The sequence below is a fragment of the Kogia breviceps genome, chromosome 2 (genome assembly GCF_026419965.1).
Source record: "Kogia breviceps isolate mKogBre1 chromosome 2, mKogBre1 haplotype 1, whole genome shotgun sequence".
Lineage (NCBI taxonomy): Eukaryota > Metazoa > Chordata > Mammalia > Artiodactyla > Physeteridae > Kogia > Kogia breviceps.
The window spans coordinates 131373518-131393896 of NC_081311.1; the positions used below are offsets into that span (position 1 = coordinate 131373518).

At 39.0% G+C, this 20379-nt stretch overlaps 1 protein-coding gene across 6 annotated transcripts in view; it reads left to right on the forward strand.

The window, feature by feature from the left end:
* Positions 1-20379, forward strand: part of TANK (TRAF family member associated NFKB activator) — a 91413-nt gene that overhangs the window by 13645 nt on the left and 57389 nt on the right. For 3 of the 6 annotated variants that reach the window (XM_067026167.1, XM_067026168.1, XM_067026169.1), the window contains exon 1: positions 2006-2090. Coding sequence is in view for 2 of the 6 variants with exons in the window: in XM_059053784.2 (XP_058909767.1) it covers positions 2445-2452 (8 nt within the window). In the remaining 4 variants the exon portion in view is untranslated. Of the gene's footprint in view, positions 1-1987; positions 2091-2283; positions 2453-20379 lie in introns of those variants that run through there. The other 3 variants (XM_059053789.2, XM_059053784.2, XM_059053785.2) reach the window with 3 other exon arrangements.

A 20379-nucleotide genomic window follows, 5' to 3' on the forward strand; every position in this document is an offset into this window, starting at 1 on the left:
GAAGCCCGCGTGCCGCAAAAATAAACAAACAAACAAACAAAGCCCAATATTCAAGTTAACCAAGTAGAATACACTGCAATTTGGCAAGTTTTAAAATTCTTGGACTTACTTGCCTAAGGAAAGAAGTATAAACATCCATGATTCAGAAATGTAGGGAGAAACTGAGGCAGTCAGAAGCCCATCCTTCTGCTCTAACAGAGAAAAGATACTATCCTAGGAGGAGCAGATCCTGAACTCCCCTGGGAGATAGCAGCTTCTAAGTTATATGTTATATGTTATATATAGCATGGCTAGAAAAAAAGCTCAAGATTCCAGGGCTAGGCTTGCAACTTTCAGAATGAATAAAGATTCTTGGATGGACTGAAGACCTGTCCAGGTACGGCTTAGCCAAGATCACTAGGACAGGAGTGTTCTCAACTTTGGAAATTTCATCAAGTCTATGGATATAGAGCTATGTTCTAGAGTAGGCTCTGCCTAACAACAATATATAGTACTCATGGTCATTTTAATCTTTGCTATGGAATCACTATTTCAGCACCCTTAGTATCCTTGTGCTTGGTGATAAAGTCTTTTTCAAACACCATTACCCCTTGTCAGATATATGCAAAAATAGTGAGTTTTAAAAATAATGTTTAGGGCTTCCCTGGTGGCGCAGTGGTTGAGAATCTGCTTGCCATTGAAGGGGACACGGGTTCGAGACCTGGTCTGGGAAGATCCCACATGCCACGGGGCAACTGGGCCCGTGAGCCACAACTACTGAGCCTGCGCGTCTGGAGCCTGTGCTCCGCAACAATAGAGGCCGCGACAGTGAGAGGCCCATGCACCTCGATGAAGAGTGTCCCCTGCTTGCCGCAACTAGAGAAAGCCCTCGCACAGAAACGAAGACCCAACACAGCCAAAAATAAATAAATTAATTTAAAAAATAATAATAATGTTTAATTAAATAAATAGTAGGTCATCACCATGGAAGCTTCTGAAAGTGCTACATGCATTCACCCAGATACAGTTATGCTCCAGTCCATGTGGAGTGTCCCAGCCTTCAGTGCTCTCAAGAAGCTTCCACATGTGCTGTGGATTTGACTGCTCTTTTCCTGAAAGGAGTCCTAGGGATGACCTTGGTGGTGGGAAGGAGCCAGCATGACATGAGTGACTCCAGACGACACCTTTCATTTACAGAGCATTCTGAACTTTACCACGACTTTTGCTTACATTATGGATTGATTCTGCAACCATCCATCCAGTGAAGTAGGTTATCATTGTCATTTGTCAGATTTTAGAATATCAATGTTCATTAGGTTAAGCAACTTGCCTGAGGTAGTAGGTATCCGAGCTAAAACTTTTCTTGAGGTATCTGTCTAAACTTTCTATCATGGAGAATATTCAAGCATGGCTAGGAAATGGAATAATGGGGAATCGTAAGTCATGGGAAATGTTAAAGGTCTACTTGCATGTAGCAATCATTCAACTTTAGCAAGTACTTCTAATGAAAGGTGTTACTAGTTGGGGGAAAAACAAATGTGCGTGCGTGTGTGTGTGTGTGTGTGTGTGTGTGTGTGCTTTTCTCAGAGTGTGGAGCTTAATCACCTTAATCACATTCATATAGGGATATGTTGAAAATTCGGGTTCCTGGGCTTCACCCCAGTTCCTCTGAACTGGGAATCTCTAGGGGTGAATCTACATCTTTAACAAGCCTCTCAGGTGATTCTTGCGTAATTCTCGGGTGATTCTCGGCTCACACACTGGGTGTTGCTAGACCCTGTTATTTGTTGTTTGGCAAAAAGCTAGCCAACACACTCAGGTGACCTTTAAACTTGACATTGTATGCCTTTGCGTGGCTGTGGTTTTACCTGCGAGGAGGGGCGGGGCTGCGCTGGGCGGGGCTTGGATGAGCGGGACAGGGACGAGAGTGGGCGGGGCGGGGAGGGGCGGGGCCGGAGAGGCCAGGCCTGGAGAGGTGGAGGCTGAAGGGTTAATTCTCCGCGCGCAGGCGCTGCCCTTTGAACTGGAAAGGAAAACAACTTCCGGTTGGAGTCGCTCCGCCGGACCCCGGCGACCCGAGGCGTGAGAGACTGGCGCGGAAGCTCAGAACTGTGAGTAAGAAACTTCGTGAGCTAGTTGGTGTGTCCGAAGCCGTCGGGCACGGCGACGGAGAACTTGTGTGTGTGAGCGAGAGGGATATGCTGGCCGTATGCGCGCCGCAGGGAGAGAAGCCGAGGAGCTGCAGAGACAACCAGTTCTGAGTGGGGAGGGACTTAGTGCGAGAGAAACCACCTGGGTCCCCATCCCCGAGCGGCCGCGGGAGGGGCTTTCCGGGCCCGCGACGTCAGCGCAGCAACGACGGCCCCCGCTGCGACGGCAGCAGGCGAGGGATCCTGCCCGACTCCGCGTTGGCTGCTCTCGGTGACTTGACTTCTTGGCTAGCCACCGGGGAGGCAGGGCTTGCGATGTCAGGGTGAGCACTGGACCCCGCCTGGAGGTCCCAGCCTCCTTTGAGGAGGGCTGCCTTCCAGAAGCTAGTACTATCGTTGTTACTCTTCCGAAAACTTCGTTGGTTCTTTCTGTTGTTTTTTTCCCCAAGATTATTGCACAGTTCCGCACTCAGCTTTCCTGTGGGGTGTCATCATAGCCTTGTCAATGAGAAGTTGGGTAACTTCCCCGAGGGTTACGGAGAGAATAGACAGCTGAGGCGGAAAGAGCAGAAGCAAACCCTGCCCGCATTGGGAACCGGGCGTTAGGTGGAATCCCCAGCGCTGTGTAAACTGACTAGCGACGAGTTACGGGTGTCACAAGCTGTGCTTGTCACGAAGTGAAGAAAGAAGGGGGAAGACACTCAAACCAAAGAGTCTTTGTGTCTCTTATTATGCTGTAACAAGCAGAAGTAGAGCAGCCTTTGCTATGTAAAGTGTCATTTATCTCAGATTCTTTTGACAAGTTATATTTTGAGAAACGGTAGTAAAGGAAGTGAAATGACATGACAGTGAAGGAAAATAACGTGATCTGCTTCCCTACCACGGTTGGAATACACATTACAAACCGAGAGGTAGCAGAGAAGCAAGCTCTGTATTCTGCTGAAAAATTATTTTGCCCCTCTCATTAGGGAGGGGAGGAGAACCCTAAGGTGATAGTCATGCATAAAGCAGAAAATGTAATTCCTTCACAGCTCTCTCCCCAACCACAGGTACTCCAACGCCTTCCACATCTCTCTTATGTGTACGTAAACATGTTGTTTCGCTTTCTTATGACAATGAGATTATATCCGCATACAGTTCTATTATCTGGTTTTTCAGGTGAAAAATATATGGTGGAAATCTTACCACATGTAGCTACTTTATCTTAATGTCAGCATGGTATTCCTTTGCCTGGATGTACCATATGTAGTTAACCATTTCTTGATATGGCCTGTCTATATATTTTGCCCTTGTTCTACAAAATTATCTGTATTTCATTAGGATACAGATATATTAATCCTCTGTGAATTATATGGCAAATATTTTCAAGAACTATCAGTCTTTGGTTTAAATGCCCAGGTTTTGTATCGCTTAAGAATGCTGTCCTTACTCAAAAATTATTAAAATATTTTCCTGTATTGTCTGTTACTTCTTTTTATAGTTTTGTATGCTTTACTCATTAAAACGTATGAAAATTATTTTTGTACATTGTATTAAGGTAGGGTTTAGCCATTTTTCCTGAAATCAATCAATTCCTTCCCAACTGACTAGAAATACTACCTTAATATAGTAAATTTCCACCTGTACATGAGTCTTTTTTGGGGGGATTTTTCTGTTGCTGTGTTCTTTTTGCCTCTTCCTATACAAATACCAATCTCTTTAATTAGGCACTTTTTAGTAATTCATAAAGCAAGTCCCTCTTCATTTGCCTTTTTCAAAATATCCTTGGTGATGGCGTTCTCTTCTCAGGTAAAATTTAAAGTAAACTGTTTGTTTCATTAAAACATAACTTTTGGGGGGGTTTTAGCCATCCACTAATATTTTGTGACTGGTATGTAGATAATTTATATATCTGGCCAACTTTCTAAACTTATTTGTTGTAATAAATTTTTTCTCTTGAATTTTCTAGGAAAACAGTCATCTAAATATAATCTTATCTCCTTCTTTATACTTCTTTCTTTCTTTGGTTTAATAAATTTCTAGCTTCTCCAGAACAGTGATATATAATAACATTGATTCAGGCCATCCTTATCATATTTCTTAGTTTGTGGATGTTTTTACTCTGTCATCATTAAATATGAATTTTAGAGTAAATTTCAAATAATTTTATTTATCAAGGAAGTGTCTTTAATATTTCTAGCTCCTGGGATTTTTGCAGGGAATGGATTTTGGATTGTGTCTTAAGTTGGGTTTTTTTGTTTTTGTTTTTTCTTTTGGTCTGTTTGCATTGGCTAGCACTTGGAGAGCAGTTTTAACTAACAGATGTTGAATGTTCATTTGGTCTGTATATTTCTTGTTGTCAAGATGATGTCTTTTCATTACTACTTAACTAAACATTTTTATCAGGAGTAGAAGTTGAGTTTTGTCATACGGCATTTTGGCATCTATCATGGCCTATCATGTGCTTTTCTTCCTTGACCTATTAGAATGGCAAATTGTTTTAGTAGATTTTTAGGGGTTTTGTTGTTGTTTTGTTTGTTTTTTTTTAATTTTTATTGGAGTATAGTTGATTTACAATGTTTTGTTAGCTTCAGGTGTACAGCAAAGTGAATCAGTTATACATATACATATATCCACTTTTTTTTTTAGATTCTTTTCCCATATGGGCCATTACAGAGCATTGAGTAGAGTTCCCTGTGCTATATACAGCAAGTTCTTATTAGTTATCTATTTTATATATAGTAGTGTGTATATGTGAAACCCAATCTCCCAATTTATCCCTACCCCCCTTTCCCCCTTGGTAACCATAAGTTTGTTTTCTACATCTGTGACTCTACTTCTGTTTTGTAAATAAGTTCATTTTTACCCTTGATTTCTAGTTTTTGAACCAACCTTACACTTGGTCATTGTGTAATATTTAAGCATATAGGTTTCTTTTCGGTCACATTTTTATTTAAAACCAGTAATTGAGTTTCATCTGTAGTTATCTTTTTACTGTTATCTTTGGCAGAGTTTGATATCTAGGCTATGCTGATTTTCTGAAAAGAATTGAGAAGAGTTCCTTCTTTCTCTGCTCTGAGGTAGTTTAAATACAGTTTAAGAGCTCTCTATTTGAAGGTCTGAAAGAATTCACTCATGAACCCATCCAAAAGTACAGTGGACCCTTGAATAACACTTGGGGGTTAGGGGTGCCGAGCCTACTAGCAGTTGAAAATCTGCATGTAATTTATAGTCAGCCCTCCATGTCCGAGGTTCTGCATCCTCAGATTCAACCAACTGAAGACAGTATATTACTGTAGTATATATTTAATGGGAAAAAAATTCACCTGTAAGGGTATCCATGCAGTTAAAACCCATGTTGTTCAAGGGTCAATTGTACATCGTTCTTAAAAACAGCAATAATATTCAGCAAAAAGGTCCAGAACTTTAAAAGGCGAACAAACAAAAACTCCTTAGAGTAAATCCTTATAAAAGAAAGGGTGTGAAACACCAATAATGTTAAGAAAGAAGAACTGCTGTACTGATCCTGGTTATTTTTGTCCCCCACCTTTTTTTTTTTTCCCCCTGTTCTGGGAAAATGCTGTAGGTAGACTGAGGCCGATAATAAAGTGTTTTACTGTTTTTTTCTCTTCTCTACTCCAGTTTTTGAAGGAAAGAGTGTTGCTTCTACATGGGCAAGCTCACCTATGCCCTGAAAGAAACTAAGAGGGAAACTCAACTGAGAAAGCATCAGTTTTACTTTGTTGTCATCAGCTTCCCAATTTTGCCAGGAAGTTTCTTGCTTTAGAGGTAGTAACCAAGCTGACATTCTACTCTAGCCAAATCCCATAGGGGAGTTTCAAAATGAGTGGTTGAGAAAATATGCAAGCTCAGCATGCTTTTACTTATTTAATATGAAGTGAAAATCAGTAGCACAGTCTAGGTATGTACATGGCCTGTGCACACACGTAAGAACAGGGCTGCCTTCTAAGGAATACAAAGCATCCAACCAAAGCCCACCGTTTTACTCAGCTAACAGTTTACTGTTAATATGTGGATACTACTGTATTATGTAATCTTTGGTAGAGTTACTAACTTTTATAAATGATTATTTCAAGTACTTTTTGATTACTTTCAAGACTATTACCTTAGATAATGCAGTTTAGCAGTATACATCTGTGAACTGTGGAGGAGACTTCAAGACACTCATAAATGTTATTTACAGAAGAATATAGGCATTATGATTCAATGCTTGGATATTTGAGTATCTTAAATTATCATCTATTAATCTAGAACAAATAATTATTGGCATAATTTGGGGGGTGTGCCCTAAATAAATAAAGACTTGCATGATTTTTAAAAGCATACCTATTATCTGTAAGGAAATGGTAAAAAATAGATAGCCTATTCATGTAAAACTTCACTATTCTAACTATAGTTGATCCGTGAACAACACAGGGGTTAGGCATGCCAACCCTCTGCTCAGTTGAAAATCTGCATATATTTTACAGTCAGCCTTCTGTATCCAAGGTTCCTCCATATCTGTGGTTCCACCATACTGGCAGTTCCACATCCAGGGATTCAACCAACCACAAATCATATAGTACTGTAGTATTTACTCTTGAAAATATCTGTGGATAGGTAGACCTGTGCAGTTCAAACCTTTGTTGAACTGTATTCTTATGCTTTAGCTGATTAGCTCTTCCTACTATTTATCCTTTTGTTTTCTAACACCTTTCTAAGCATGAATAAATATTAACTGTTCAATTTCAACTTGGTTGTGTTTAATTATGTCAAGCCAAGTTTTATTTTCTATTTTCTATTGGATTTATGTTGTGGCTGCCATTCCTCCCATGCTATCTCTTATGCTTGCTGCTTTGGTTTTCAGTCATGGGTAGAGGGAAAGAGGAGACTATTACTGAGAATAGGTAACCAAATTTCTTTTTGGTCCAGGACCAAGATTCTGAATCATTTTCAAAAAAGGATAAGAGAGAATATGTATTGAACTCCCTTGTGGGTGGGTGACTAATTAGTGTACAGAGTCTTTTGAACTACATGCAATGTTTGACAGCTGTTCAAAAAAGTTGAGGAGGATTGGAACAGGCAGTGGTACCAGAGCCTCTGCAACTGAAAACAAGCCTTTGGGACCTAGTAATGCATATGTTATAGGTTTTCAATCCCTAGTTTATAAAAACATTTTTTAAAATTGTGGTGAAATTTACCATCTTCGCCATTTTAAAGTAGTGTTGAATGTATTCACATTGTTGTATTGTACAATCAAGAAAAACATCCCTAAGAGACTTACTTTTTTTTTTAAGAAAAAAGTTTGGGAAGTAAATAACAATGTAATTATTTGTCTCATGGGGAAAATGTCCTGGACAGTAACCTGAGTTTTCTTCCTTTTACCTTCAGAGATACACTCTCTATGATGGTAATTATCATTACTAAATTATGAGAGTAAACAGTTTGAGCACCAATGATCTGTAATAGCTTTCACTTACCACCAATACTTTTTCTTTGCGAAAAAGAAGGGTCTATTGAAAATAGGTCGTTAACAGTGAAAACAGTGTGTCTTTCAAGTCATTGCTGTAAGGAATTATAGGAAATTGAGTGGACTAGGAAAAATAATATGAGTTCCATTTTGATGGTTACATAGTCAGTTGAAGTTATAAGAATGCTTGAGATATTTGCAGTAGAATGAGGTATGGAGAATTGTTCTCTTGAGCAGCAGAATAAACGCACTCAGGTCATTTTGCTGTGGAGAATGACTTGCTCTAAGGACAGAAATCAGGGACTCAGGTCCCTTCAAGATAATATACTATTTTAAATTGCTTGAAGAAGATCAACTGTTCTTATGGGATATTTAAGTGATTTTACTATTTATAGTTAATAAATATGTGGCTTTTACTTTAATGTAATTTCATGATTTTATATATTTGCTATCCCTAAACTAAAAATGCCTTTCCCTTGATATCGATGTTTTCAACCTTTTAAAATCCGTATTTCCTTTTTTATTAACATTAAAATACCACAACTCCTAGGAGATATGTGCTTTCCTTCCCAGAGTCCTCTCTTACACCTTCTCATACTGAGTATAAACTTTCTCTTGCAGTTTTCCCCATCCAAGAATATTCTGTAGAGCCTTTCTTTATATGATTTATGAAAACAGATTTTTAATATTAAATAGCCATTTTTAACTAATAACTCCCTCTCCCCCATCTCCAGATTCTAATATGGCCCCTACTCAGAAGAGAGGATACCCCTTACATGGACTGAGCAAGCTGAGTAATGCAGTGTTTATGTACACCTCAGATGGGTAGAACATCACATGCCTAATTTCCTCTTTGGTGTTAATACTATTTAGTTTTGCACTTCAACCCACAGAATTTGATAAACAGTTTGAGAGAGGTCCTACTGGAGATAAAAAAGGAAATGAGGCAAAGCTGAGACTCTGGGTGTGGTCTTTGGCTGAAAAGTCTTCTTTTAACTCTTAGAAGATAGCACAAAAAGTTTCACCAAGTTTTAACATCCAGCAAAGTGGAGAACCTGGTCTGGGGAGCTTTTGGTTTGATCAGTGGGATTGTCTTACCTTGTTTATCCTGATGCATTTAGCAATCCAGCTTATGAAAAAAATACAAAATCCAAATTCTGACACTGCTGGATCTATTATATTTAAGTTTCTATTATTTTAGCTGCCTGATTGGAACACAGTAACAGTGTAGTGCTGTGTGCTATGGGTATATCCATAACCGAAGTTTACAACCTGGAAAGTGAGAACAGAAATGCAAGCTGTCATTTTGGGGAATTGGCTGCTTGTGTTATGGAACTCTCTTAAAAGTGGGAAATGATCGTAAGTAAATGTCAGGAGTGACAGTTCTCTTCCATTTCCCTTTCTTCAAGCAAGGAAAACACACATACTTTTTAGTGTCTTTAAAGGTTTACCTTAACCATCTAAGACAGAGGATGTTATTTTATTTATGTGTATATACTACATTATTGACTTATTTTCTGCTTTTTGCTTCTGTTGCTTTTTGTGAGTGAGGAGGCACAAACATAGAGCTAAGATAGAGAAAAGACAGGATGTATCTCACTTACTCACCTCTTCGTTTGCTAAGATGGTAACTTTTCTGAGATAGAATATGAACTCTTATTATTATTCATACCCCGAGGGGTTGGGAAAAGCAGGTGACTTTCTTTTCTAGGGCAGAGTGGAAGATGTCACAGTTACTCTATGTGATCCTTCCCCCATCCTGAAGCTTCTGTAGATTTAAACTGGCCTCTTACCACAAGTGTGAACCCTGGTAGAACACTTACCCAGAAGCAGAATAGTCTCAGCAGTGGGGGAAACCCAGCAGAGAACCTTTTACTACTTACTAAATCACCCACAGTTTTCTCTACTTGTCGACAAAAAGACTTGTTAAAGATTTATAAATCATTTTAGGGGTGGAGGTTGTGGAAATCTACCTTTAGGCCTGTGATTCTTTTCAAACTTGAAATCCCAATGTATATAACTAATCATAGTTGAGCTGCTCTGGTTGAACTGGGCAATTGGTGGTAGAACATTGTTTGGCTTATACACCTACAGCCTCAGTGGAGCTCCAAAAGCACCACTACTTTCTTTGATTATTACTTTTTATTCAGGATTGGTTAGGTATCATTTGGTATCATAATGCTGGTTGTCAAAGACAACAGGCTTAAGATATTTTTATCTATAAAATAAGGGAAGATATGATTGTTTAAAAAGAAGGAGGGGGGCTTCCCTGGTGGCGCAGTGGTTGAGAGTCCGCCTGCCGATGGAGGGGACGCGGGTTCGTGCCCCGGTCCGGGAGGATCCCACATGCCACGGAGCGGCTGGGCCCGTGAGCCATGGCCGCTGGGCCTGTGCGTCCAGAGCCTGTGCTCTGCAATGGGAAGGGCCACAACAGTGAGAGGCCCACATACCGCAAAAAAGAAAAAAGGAGGGGGACTTCTTAAGAATCCACCTGCCAATGCAGGGGACATGGGTTCGAGCCCTGGTCCAGGAAAATCCCACATGCCGCAGAGCAGCTAAGCCCATGCACCACACTACTGAGCCTGTGCTCTAGAGCCCACGAGCCACAACTCCTGAGTCCGCATGCCACTACTACTGAAGCCTGAGCACCTAGAGCCCATGCTCCACAACAAGAGAAGCCACCACAATGAGAAGCCCGTGCACCTCAACGAAGAGTAGCCCTTGCTCGCCACAGCTAGAGAAAGCCCACGCACAGCAATGAAGACCCAATGCAGCTAAAATAAATAAATAAACAAACAAATAAAGAAGAGGAGGGTGGGAAGAGTTAGAGTACCACCTCAGAAAATTTAACATCCAGTTAGTAGGAGTCCCAGAAAGGGACACAGAAGGAATGAAATTGCCCAAAAAATTATTCAAGAAAATTTGCAAGAACTGAAGGGTGAACTTCCACATGGGTTAAGTACAAGATCAGAAATCAAAATGGCTCTGCACTTCAACAAAAATAAAAGGGAGCTTAGTAAAACTTAAAAAATTCTGAGGAAAAATTACTTCCAACCTAGAACTCTTAACCTGGCAAACTATCAGTTAAATCTGAGGGTAAGATATTTTCAGTTATAAAGGGTCTCAAAAAATTTACTTTGCAGGCACTTTATCAGGAAGCTACTAGAGGGTTTACTCCACCAAATTGGGGAGTAAAACAAGAAGGATGAAGATTTGGGATACTGAAAATGAGGGATTCAGCTAGAGAGAGTGGTGAACAAAGGGAATCATCAAATTCAAGTTGAAAGAAGGTCTCAAGATGAAGGCTTTCCTCTAGACATAGAAATCAACAAATCTAGACTTGAGCAAGTCAGAAAGCTCAAGGAGAGATTCTTCTAAGTAGATGAAATTGATAGAATAATTGAAGTGTCTCAATGGATTGAGGAGTTGTAGTAATGATAATAAGAAATAAAACAAGAAGTTTTTTTCAGGAAAAATGTTCTTCAGGAAAGGAAAAGGAACCATAGTATATTATATGGCTCAACAGTGAATAGCATTACGTAGTCATAAGAAAGTTAAAGTAGAATGCAAATCTAACCAAAAAATAGGATATAACTATATGAGGAGAATGGGGAGGATATAAAGGGAGGGGAGATTTTAAAGAGAGCTGAATCCTTATTTTGCATAGTGGGAAGACAAGTAAAACTGAAAAATCAGTAGTGGCAATATTAGCATGTTATTTAGAGATACAGAGATAATACCAAAAAGAATCAGCCAAAAGGGATTTCGCTGGTGGAGCAGTGGTTAAGAATCCGCCTCCCTGGGCTTCCCTGGTGGCGCAGTGGTTGAGAGTCAGCCTGCCGATGCAGGGGACACGAATTCGTGCCCTGGTCCGGGAAGATCCCACATGCCGCGGAGCGGCTGGGCCCGTGAGCCATGGCCGCTGAGCCTGCGCGTCCGGACCCTGTGCTCCACAACGGGAGAGGCCACAACAGTGAGAGGCCCACGTACCGCAAAAAAAAAGAATCCGCTTCCCAATGCAAGGGACACGGGTTCGAGAACTGGTCAGGGAAGATCCCACATGCCACGGAGCAACTAAGCCCTTGCGCCACAACTACTGAGCCTGCGCTCTAGAGCCCGCGTGCCACAACTACTGAGCCCACGTGCCACAACTACTGAAGCCCACACGCCTAGAGCCTGTGCTCCGCAACAAGAGAAGCCCCTGCAATGAGAAGCCCGTGCACCGCAATGAAGAGTAGCCCCTGCTCGCTGCAACTTCGTGCAGCAACGAAGAGCTGACGCAGCCAAAAATTAAAAATAAAATAAAAATAAATTTATTTTTTAAAAAAAGAGGAATCAACCAAAAGAGCTGAAAATTGTTGCCAAGGTGAAGCAGGAAATAGGAAGGGAGGAGAGTAAGGTACTACTGTTTTTCTTAAACCTTATAAAGTTATTTTACTCATTAAAATGTAGATGTGTTATGCTTTGATTAAAAATAAAATAAAAACTAAATTAGGGTGAAAAGAGCTAGGATGTTGGACTTTCACATGAAAGAGACCTGGATTTATCTGGGTCTTCCATTTTCTAATTCGTTGACCTCAGGCAACGTATTTAACCTTTTGAAGCTCAGTTTCCTTATCTGGAAAGGGAACATTAAAATAAGGTAGTTTATATAAAGCAGCAAGCAATTTTTACCTCAGCAGGTGTCAGTCTCTACCCTTGTCCCTAATGCTTCCCAGGAGGAAATAGGGAACCACCACCACTGTTGGGAAGCTTCCCATTCAATTATAAGACTAAGATTGTCCTTCTGGTTCATAGCTATGTGCCTATTCAGATTGAAGGCATGGCACTGGGATCTATGTCCTTTCTAAACTATCTGTAGATAGTTAGAGAATTTAAATAGAATTGAGATGATTTAGAGTATTGGTAGGGGTAGAATCAAGTTATAAGGACTGCTTGGTGGGAGAAGAGCTCTGGTCACACTCAGAATTCTCTTTCAGCATAAGTTCAGTGCAGATGCCATTAATGGTGTCTCTTCCATTAATAGAGAAAACAGTTGTCACATAGACTGATGAATTGTGGAAATTTCATGGAACCAAGATCAACAAGAGCGCTGTTGCTCTGGACCATCTGCTAAAGTATCAAAATACCTTTTTTTTTTTTTTTTTTTAAAGAACATCTACCTTAGTAACTGCTATCTCAATTCTATACATTTCTTTTGGAACAGTTCATAAAGCAGATCACTGTGGAACAAAAGGACACTTTATGAAAGCCTATTTCCCTGCCTTGGTGCATATTTGTGTAGTGTTTTACGGAGTACAGTGCTTTCCCACTTACGATGCGATCCCCTATGGCAGTGATTCTAAATCTCTCACACTTGCTTCTCCCTCTTACTCCCCTCACCACCCACCCCCACCAAAAAAATTATGATCCAAGAAGTCTTGGACAGGGATGGCTGATCTGTTTTTTGAAACTGCCCTGGATTACTCTAACGTACTGACAGGTTGGGAACCCATGTCCTATAGCACGCTGTACCCAGACATTCTAAACTGGGGCGAGGGAACTGAGGGCCACAGAGGGTTACAGCTTATTCACTCTCGCCCATCAACAAGCATATCTAGACTGGACATGTTTTCTGCACTTCAGCTGTGATTTTATCTTTGGTTGACTAGGCTTTTTAATTTTGATTCTCTGACTTGTATTAAGAGAGAAATTAACACATTTTACACAAGATGTGGTCTCAGTTAAAAATAAGATTTGGAATCTTTATTTTATAGCATCTTTTTATTTTATCCAGATGCAAAAGGAAGTGAAACAGAGAATCAAATTTTTTAATAAACTCTTGTTCCTCCACAGTAGGGTAGCATAACAAGTGTTGGGACTTAACTAGATCTGAATATTCACATTTGAGGAAAACTGGAGTGGCCCTGAAAAGAGTAGAGATTTGGGTAATTTTGGCACAGAGGCAGGTTTGAGAAGTTGGTTTGTCAGGCTACCCAGGGATATTTAGTCCTGTCTTCAGGAGTATTCAACAGTAGGAGTAAGAAAGTGTGTTGCATGGTATAAAAATATTGTATCTGGTTTTAAACTTTTATATTATACATTTAAAGTCACAACCTAAACATCTTGGGAATGACTAGGAATGGAGATCTGGATATCTCTGAATCCTTATTTATTTTCTCACTGGAGTTCTCTCAGTTACTTCTAATAAGACAAGTTGTGACTTGCAAACATTTGCCCAGCAGCCTTTAGGTGTCCTCAGGGAAATTAAAAGCAGGGGTATGAAGAGCCAGTAGAGTTCTGTGCTAGTAATTAAGAGCACAGAGTACAACTTATAATTATGTAGGCTTTTGCCTGTTCCCGTTTATCATTGGTAATATTCTCAAGGCTAAGTGACTGCTCAGCAATTTCAACTGCGATTTAAGAGAAAATAGGCCTTTTTGTGGAAAGGTCCTCTGTCTCCCGAAGTTTCATTCTCTTTTCATAGAAGAGCTCTCTCCTTTCGTCGTGGTTATGATTTAGTAAATGACTCAGAGATGCTGGAGGGGCCCCTAATCTGTTAACTCATGAGATTTTAACTACTTCTTTTTCAAAAACAACTTTGCCCTTTATGAATCTGGTGCAGCCTGTGTCGTCTCTTCTGGTTGGGGGGACCTTTTTAAGATTACTGAAAATATTTTTTCACACTTTTTAAATTAAAACCAGAATATAGGTACAAACGTTCTACTCTTGTGAAAGATCATTAATAATACTATTTCATTGTCATAAATTTGGTAGAGTAGAAGAGAGAGACTTAAGAAAAATAACACATTCAAACACTCTACCAGAAAGTTACTTTTCTTGTTATTTAACACTGTATAAAGGTTAACAGAACAGAACGTTAGATAACATTCCTACCTGTTTGGCTAATAATCTCTTCATATAAGGTAACAGACTTACACTAAAATGCCTTACTATTTTATGCATATCCTAGTTTTCCTTCTGACGTTGTCCAGTGGGCCTATCCTCTTTTTTGGTTTATATTTGGGAGAAAAAAGGTGTTCATCTTGTGACACAAAGTGGTACAATAACACGTATTGCTTCTTTCTCTCTCCACTGTTTTCTTTTAAAAAATGTAAGGGTTTTGTTTGTTTGTTTCTTTTTTGGTAAAAAGATTTTGGCCTGGTTGATTGTCAACCAGTATCAAAGGACATTAAAAACTTTAAGAATATAAGCAGGAGGGAAGGCATACTTAGCCATCATTTCTTCCTTTAGATTTCATTATCACTCAATTGGTGCATTTTTCCTGACTGTTGTTAATTATGTCTCTGTTAGCACTTTTGTTCAAAATTGAATTCAATATCCTCTCCTCTCCCCCTCAGTATTTCTTCCTGTTTCTCTGTGGCTGACTAGCATCACTGTTTGCCTAATTTTTGAAAAATATGGCTGGTGAACTATAACAAAATAACCTGGTTACTTTGCTTATTAAAATATAGATTATAGGACTTCTTCCCAGGCCGACTGATTCAGAATTGCTGGGCCCTGAATGCTTCCTTTTTGTCTGTTCAGATCCAGTTGACCAACAAATCCTGTTGATTCTACCTTTAAAATGTCTCTTGAATCCATTCATCTTTCATTTTCCCTACTCTAGTTTAAGCCCTCATCCTTCACCCAGAATACAGCAGTAGTTTCTTATGGATATCCTCACTTTCTCTCCCTCATTAGTTTATATTCCCTGCTGGTATCCAGTTAATCTTTCTAAAACATAGCCATCTCCTGCTTGACAATCCTTCATTATTCCTTAATGTTAGCAAGTTAAAGTCTAAATTTCTTAGAGTGACATTCAAGGTCTACTGCAGTCTGGCCGTATCTAAATCTGCTGTGTATAGTTTACGTAGTTAGTGCACTCTGTAACTCTAGGGTGTGACTCTTTGCAATTATGGTCTACATGAATGGTACCCATAGGGTTCTTTCATTGCAGCACAATCACACATGGTGGCCCTGACTATGCACCTGTCTTAGCACCCTGACCTCTCTATCCTGTCTGTACATATACCTTACTTTCATAAATACAGTACTCACCACCAGTCCCTAAATGCACTATACTAGTGATATCTCAGAACCTCTGCTCTTTCAGAGTGAATGTTCTTTCCCCTCTCATTCTCTACTTGTTGCAATCCTTCTCATATTTCAGGGCCCAATACTGGGTGTCAGATCCTCTGTGAAGCCTTCCACAGTTCCTGTCATGTTAATTGTTCCTTCTATTGTGCCTTTTCCCTGCTTATACTCTTTATTTAACAGTTCTTTCTTTTCTTCTTCTTTTGAGATAAAACTTAAATACAATGAAATGTACAAATCTTGAGTGATCCTTTGGGTCAGTTCCTACAAATGCTTCTACCTGTGTTTCCCAGATACCTATCAAGATACGCTTATACATTTTTACACATTTATAATTGACTTGCTAATATGGTTAATCATTTCCATGTGTTTCTGCCTTACTAAATTATAAGCTCTAATTAGAGCTTATAAGGCAAAGACTATGAGTTTGTCTCTTTCCCATGGAAAAAGGAGAACCTACTGTGTGTTCAGCACTGAACCAGTCTTGAATATTGTGCCAGTTAGATTACAGTTCAGCTCCTCTCTTGAGAGACCCCCAAAGACAGTGGCTTAAACAAATAAGACAGATATTTTATTTCTCTCATGTATTACAATTCAAAGTATAAGATGTCCAGAGCTGATCTGGCAGCTCCACAGTGTCAAGGACCTGGGCATCTTCATTCTTGTTGTTCCACATCTCCTTGTTCCACCGTCCTGGAAGTGTTGCCCTCACCACAGTGTTTCAGGTGACTTAACCACAATATTCCATCCAACTGGGAAAGGGAAAAAGAAGAGAGCTTGTCTTGGAAGTTACACTTACTTGCCGATGACCAGAACACAGTCATATGACCACATCAGCTAAAAATCAGGAATACTAGAAGAGGAGAGAATGGATATTGAGGAACAGTTAACAGATATTGCTTCGTATATGATCTCAATCTTCACAATAAACCTACAAACTATGTATAAGAAAACTAATACTCAGAGAAGCTAAGTAAATGGCTAGAAAACTGCAGATTTGAGATCTGAATTCAAAGCCTGTACTTTTTTTTCATTCTACCTGGTAAAGTGTTAGGAGTGACTATATAATTGTTACTAAATAAATAAAGTCATTAATTTTCACAGTGTTACATCATGTATTTTCATATCACATATTTTCACAGTATCATATCTCTTCTAGGACATCCCATATAACTGTATTCCATACTTCTCACTATCTTTAAATGAATTACCATATCAACTGGCTTGTAACTTTTAAATCTATGATATCATTTATAAGGAAAAATAAATCACTATATTTGCCAAGCAAAAGCTTCTGTACTCTGTATTTGTTTAGAAATGCTGTCTAATCATAAAGTTGAAGGAGATTATGTCTTGTAACCCCTTCATTTTAAAAGCAAGGAAAATTGAGGTCCAGAGCAGATATAGGACTTGTCCTTTATTTCATTACTACCCTTGCTTCTTTTCAAGCATCATGGACAAGCCAGTAGCCTAATTAATCACTTCTATAAGTAACCATAATTTGTTATACTTAAGAATTGTCTCAGGTTTGCAGAGTTGTCCTGATCTGGAAATTCAAACTGAACAGTGCATAAGAAATGTATGTAATCCTGGGCTGTTTTAGTGAAGAATGGATATTATCTAGCACCAAAAAACATCTTTATAGCTGTCAGGAACCTGTTTTAGAAAGGATGACTGCTATTTGACAGTCAAATAAAAGGAATGGGTGAGGTCATTCCTACCCATAATTCAAAACCCAAGTCAAATGCCATCTACCTCTTAAAGCCTTTCCTAAACCTTATAAATAGATGTGAGCACTTTCCTTTCCAAACCCTAGCCTTTAAATATCTCCAGGTACTCAGATATATTCTTTAAGTTACAGCTAATGGTGCCTTTGTCAGGGTAGGTTTCATGTCTGTTTTGTTTTCACTACATCAGTGGCGCCCAGCCCAGGCTTTGTTTTTTGTTGGCACTCAGTAAATGTTTTATGGAATGAAATATCCATCATGGCATTCTAGGAGAATACTTTGCAGCTGGCTTTAATAAACAATCCTTGAACTAAGAGTTTCAAAGATATAGTCCCAGTCACTTGCTTATAGCTTTGTAGCTGTATGCAGGTCATGTAACTCCTCTGAGCCTTATGAGTCAGATTGGAATAGGAGTGACAGGAAATGAAGAGCTGGTGAAAAACTTTGTAAAAGGAACACAACATTAAGGTGGCACTATCCCTAAGGCCCCTTGCTGCATCCCACATAGTGCCTTACATGTATTAAGCAGACAATTACTTCAGTTTTTCTAATTTAATTGAATCATAATGGTATATGTTTTACTGAAATCAAAGTTTGGCCCTAGTAGTTGACACACCTTTGTTGGAGCTGGGAAGTTTTACCAAGGGAAAATAAAATTATTGCCCTCATGCAGGCTGATTCTCCTATCCTAGAACAGTTTCATTATGAACAAGGATCAATGAAAGAGGAAGCAGCCTGATGCCCAGGGATTTTCGTAGTACTTCTTCCTGTGCAAGCACATGCTGGACCTGGGAGGCAGAATAGGAACTTGCCACCCTCCATTTTCCATCTTACAGGAACAACCCAAAGGAAAAAAGGAACTTCTGTCAGAGGAATAGAGGTGGGTGTGACAGGACTATCTTGAAGCCAGGATTACCCTGGGGGTGGGATGCTTTGTATTCTGCCCACCCAGCTATACTGTCTTGGGCATCAGTGAGTTAAGTTTTTCCTTGTGTGGTATGAGGAAACCAGTAAACCAAACCCAGAAATAAATTACCACGGAAGGCTTTCCTTAAAATACATTTAAAAGAGTGAAGCCATAGCTAGAAGAACGTTTCCAAGGCAGAGCTGGCTCTAGCTTGGACCTCCTGGGTTTAGGGGATGAGAGTGGCCATTTGATTTGAGTTTGAGCATGTTTATTATAAATAAAACCATTTCCCTGGAGCCTGGCAAGTTTTGCAGAAGGCATACCAAAATGTGATTGAATTGTGACTGCCTCTTAGATTGTGAAATTAATTTTACACTTAACAAATGCTTGAAAAAATAGAGAAACGAGTGGCTTTAAAGTTCAGGGTGTTAATATTTGAAATCTGTCCAATTTAATTAGCTGGTTCCCAGAGACTGTTTCCTTTTTCTCTGGTCAGTGTCACTGATCTAATACCCAATTTTCTTCTTGGTTGTGAGATAGGAATTAAATGTATCATTTATTTAGTTGTAGTGACCTGAATCATATCTCCCCAGCATACATTCTTATTTCAGGAAATAGGATGCATCCATGTGGAATTTACTCAGTAAGTCTTCCTAGTGACATTTGTGTGATCTAATTCAAGGAACTGAAATGAAGGCTGCACATGATTTACTTGCATATGATGCAGCTGTTTTTAGTACTATATTTACATTTTTAAAAGCAAGAATGCACCTTCTTGATGGAACAGACATGCATTTTTAGATTCACAGACTCAAGAACTGTAGAACAAAGAAGTTTCTTAGAAATTGAATCCAGACATCTTTTTTTGTTTTGAAGAGATAGAAACTTGAGTCCAAAAAGATTTAGTGGCCCTGAACTAAGCTCACAGGGTCAGTCAGTGATAGAACAAAACAAGAAACTAGATGGGTTCCCAATTCAAGCCTCTTGTTTGTCCCAGATAAATATAGGTGTGGTTTACATTGACAGTTTGTTATGACATATGCAGCTTATTAAGACAGTGATAGACAACTTAGCCACTTAGCTACTTAAATCATCTCATTTCTGCATGAGCATATTATAGTATACTATAGTCCCTGTAGCTACCTACACTTATTTTTCTTTTCCTGCTTATATACTTATTTTTAATCTTGTGTGTTTTTTTAGGCCACCCTAAATCAATTTTTTGAATGATAATAGTATCTAAATAAATACTCAAAGTGATGCTTTGTGTTCATGCTAATTACGCATGTTTCCATAGTGTCTATAGTATGTCAGAGATCCTGGCAATGTTAATTATTCTAACAGTATTTCATCTTTTCCATCTATCAGAGGTAGCAGTAGAAACAAATTTCAAGTGGAATGCGTAAAAAATATATCATTCTTTCATTGCTTCACAAGGTAAAGACACTGTAATCCCCATAATAAAATCCTTGAAATTGTTTTTATCAAGCCTAGAAAATAACTTAGGAGTGTATTTAGTATCTTAAAATGAAAGACTGGCTGAAATATTACCTAGGTATTTAAAAGGGCATTGTGATTTATGGTCAACTGATTTTCAACAAGGCTGCCAAGGGCATTCAGTGGGAAAAGAATAGCCTTTTCAACAAATGATACCAGGACAACTGGCTAGCCACATGCAGGAGAATCAATCTGGAGCCCTACCTCATACCATATTATACAAATTAACTCAATATGGATCAAAGATCTAAATGTAAAAGCTAAAATTATAAAATTTCTAAAAGGAAATGCAGCTGAAAATCTATGTGCTCTTGGGTTAGGCAGTGGTTTCTTAGATATGATATGAAAAACACAAGAACAAAAAACAAATAGATAAATTGGACTTCATCAAACTAAAAACTTTGTCAAAGGGCACTATCAAAGAAATGAAAAGATAATCTATAGAATGGGAGAAAATATTACAAATTATATATGTATGTATGTATATATGAAACGTGGGCAAAGGACTTTACTAGACATTTCTCCAAAGAAGATATACAGATGACCAATAAGCACTGTAAAGATGCTCAACATCAAAACTGTGATGAGGTATCA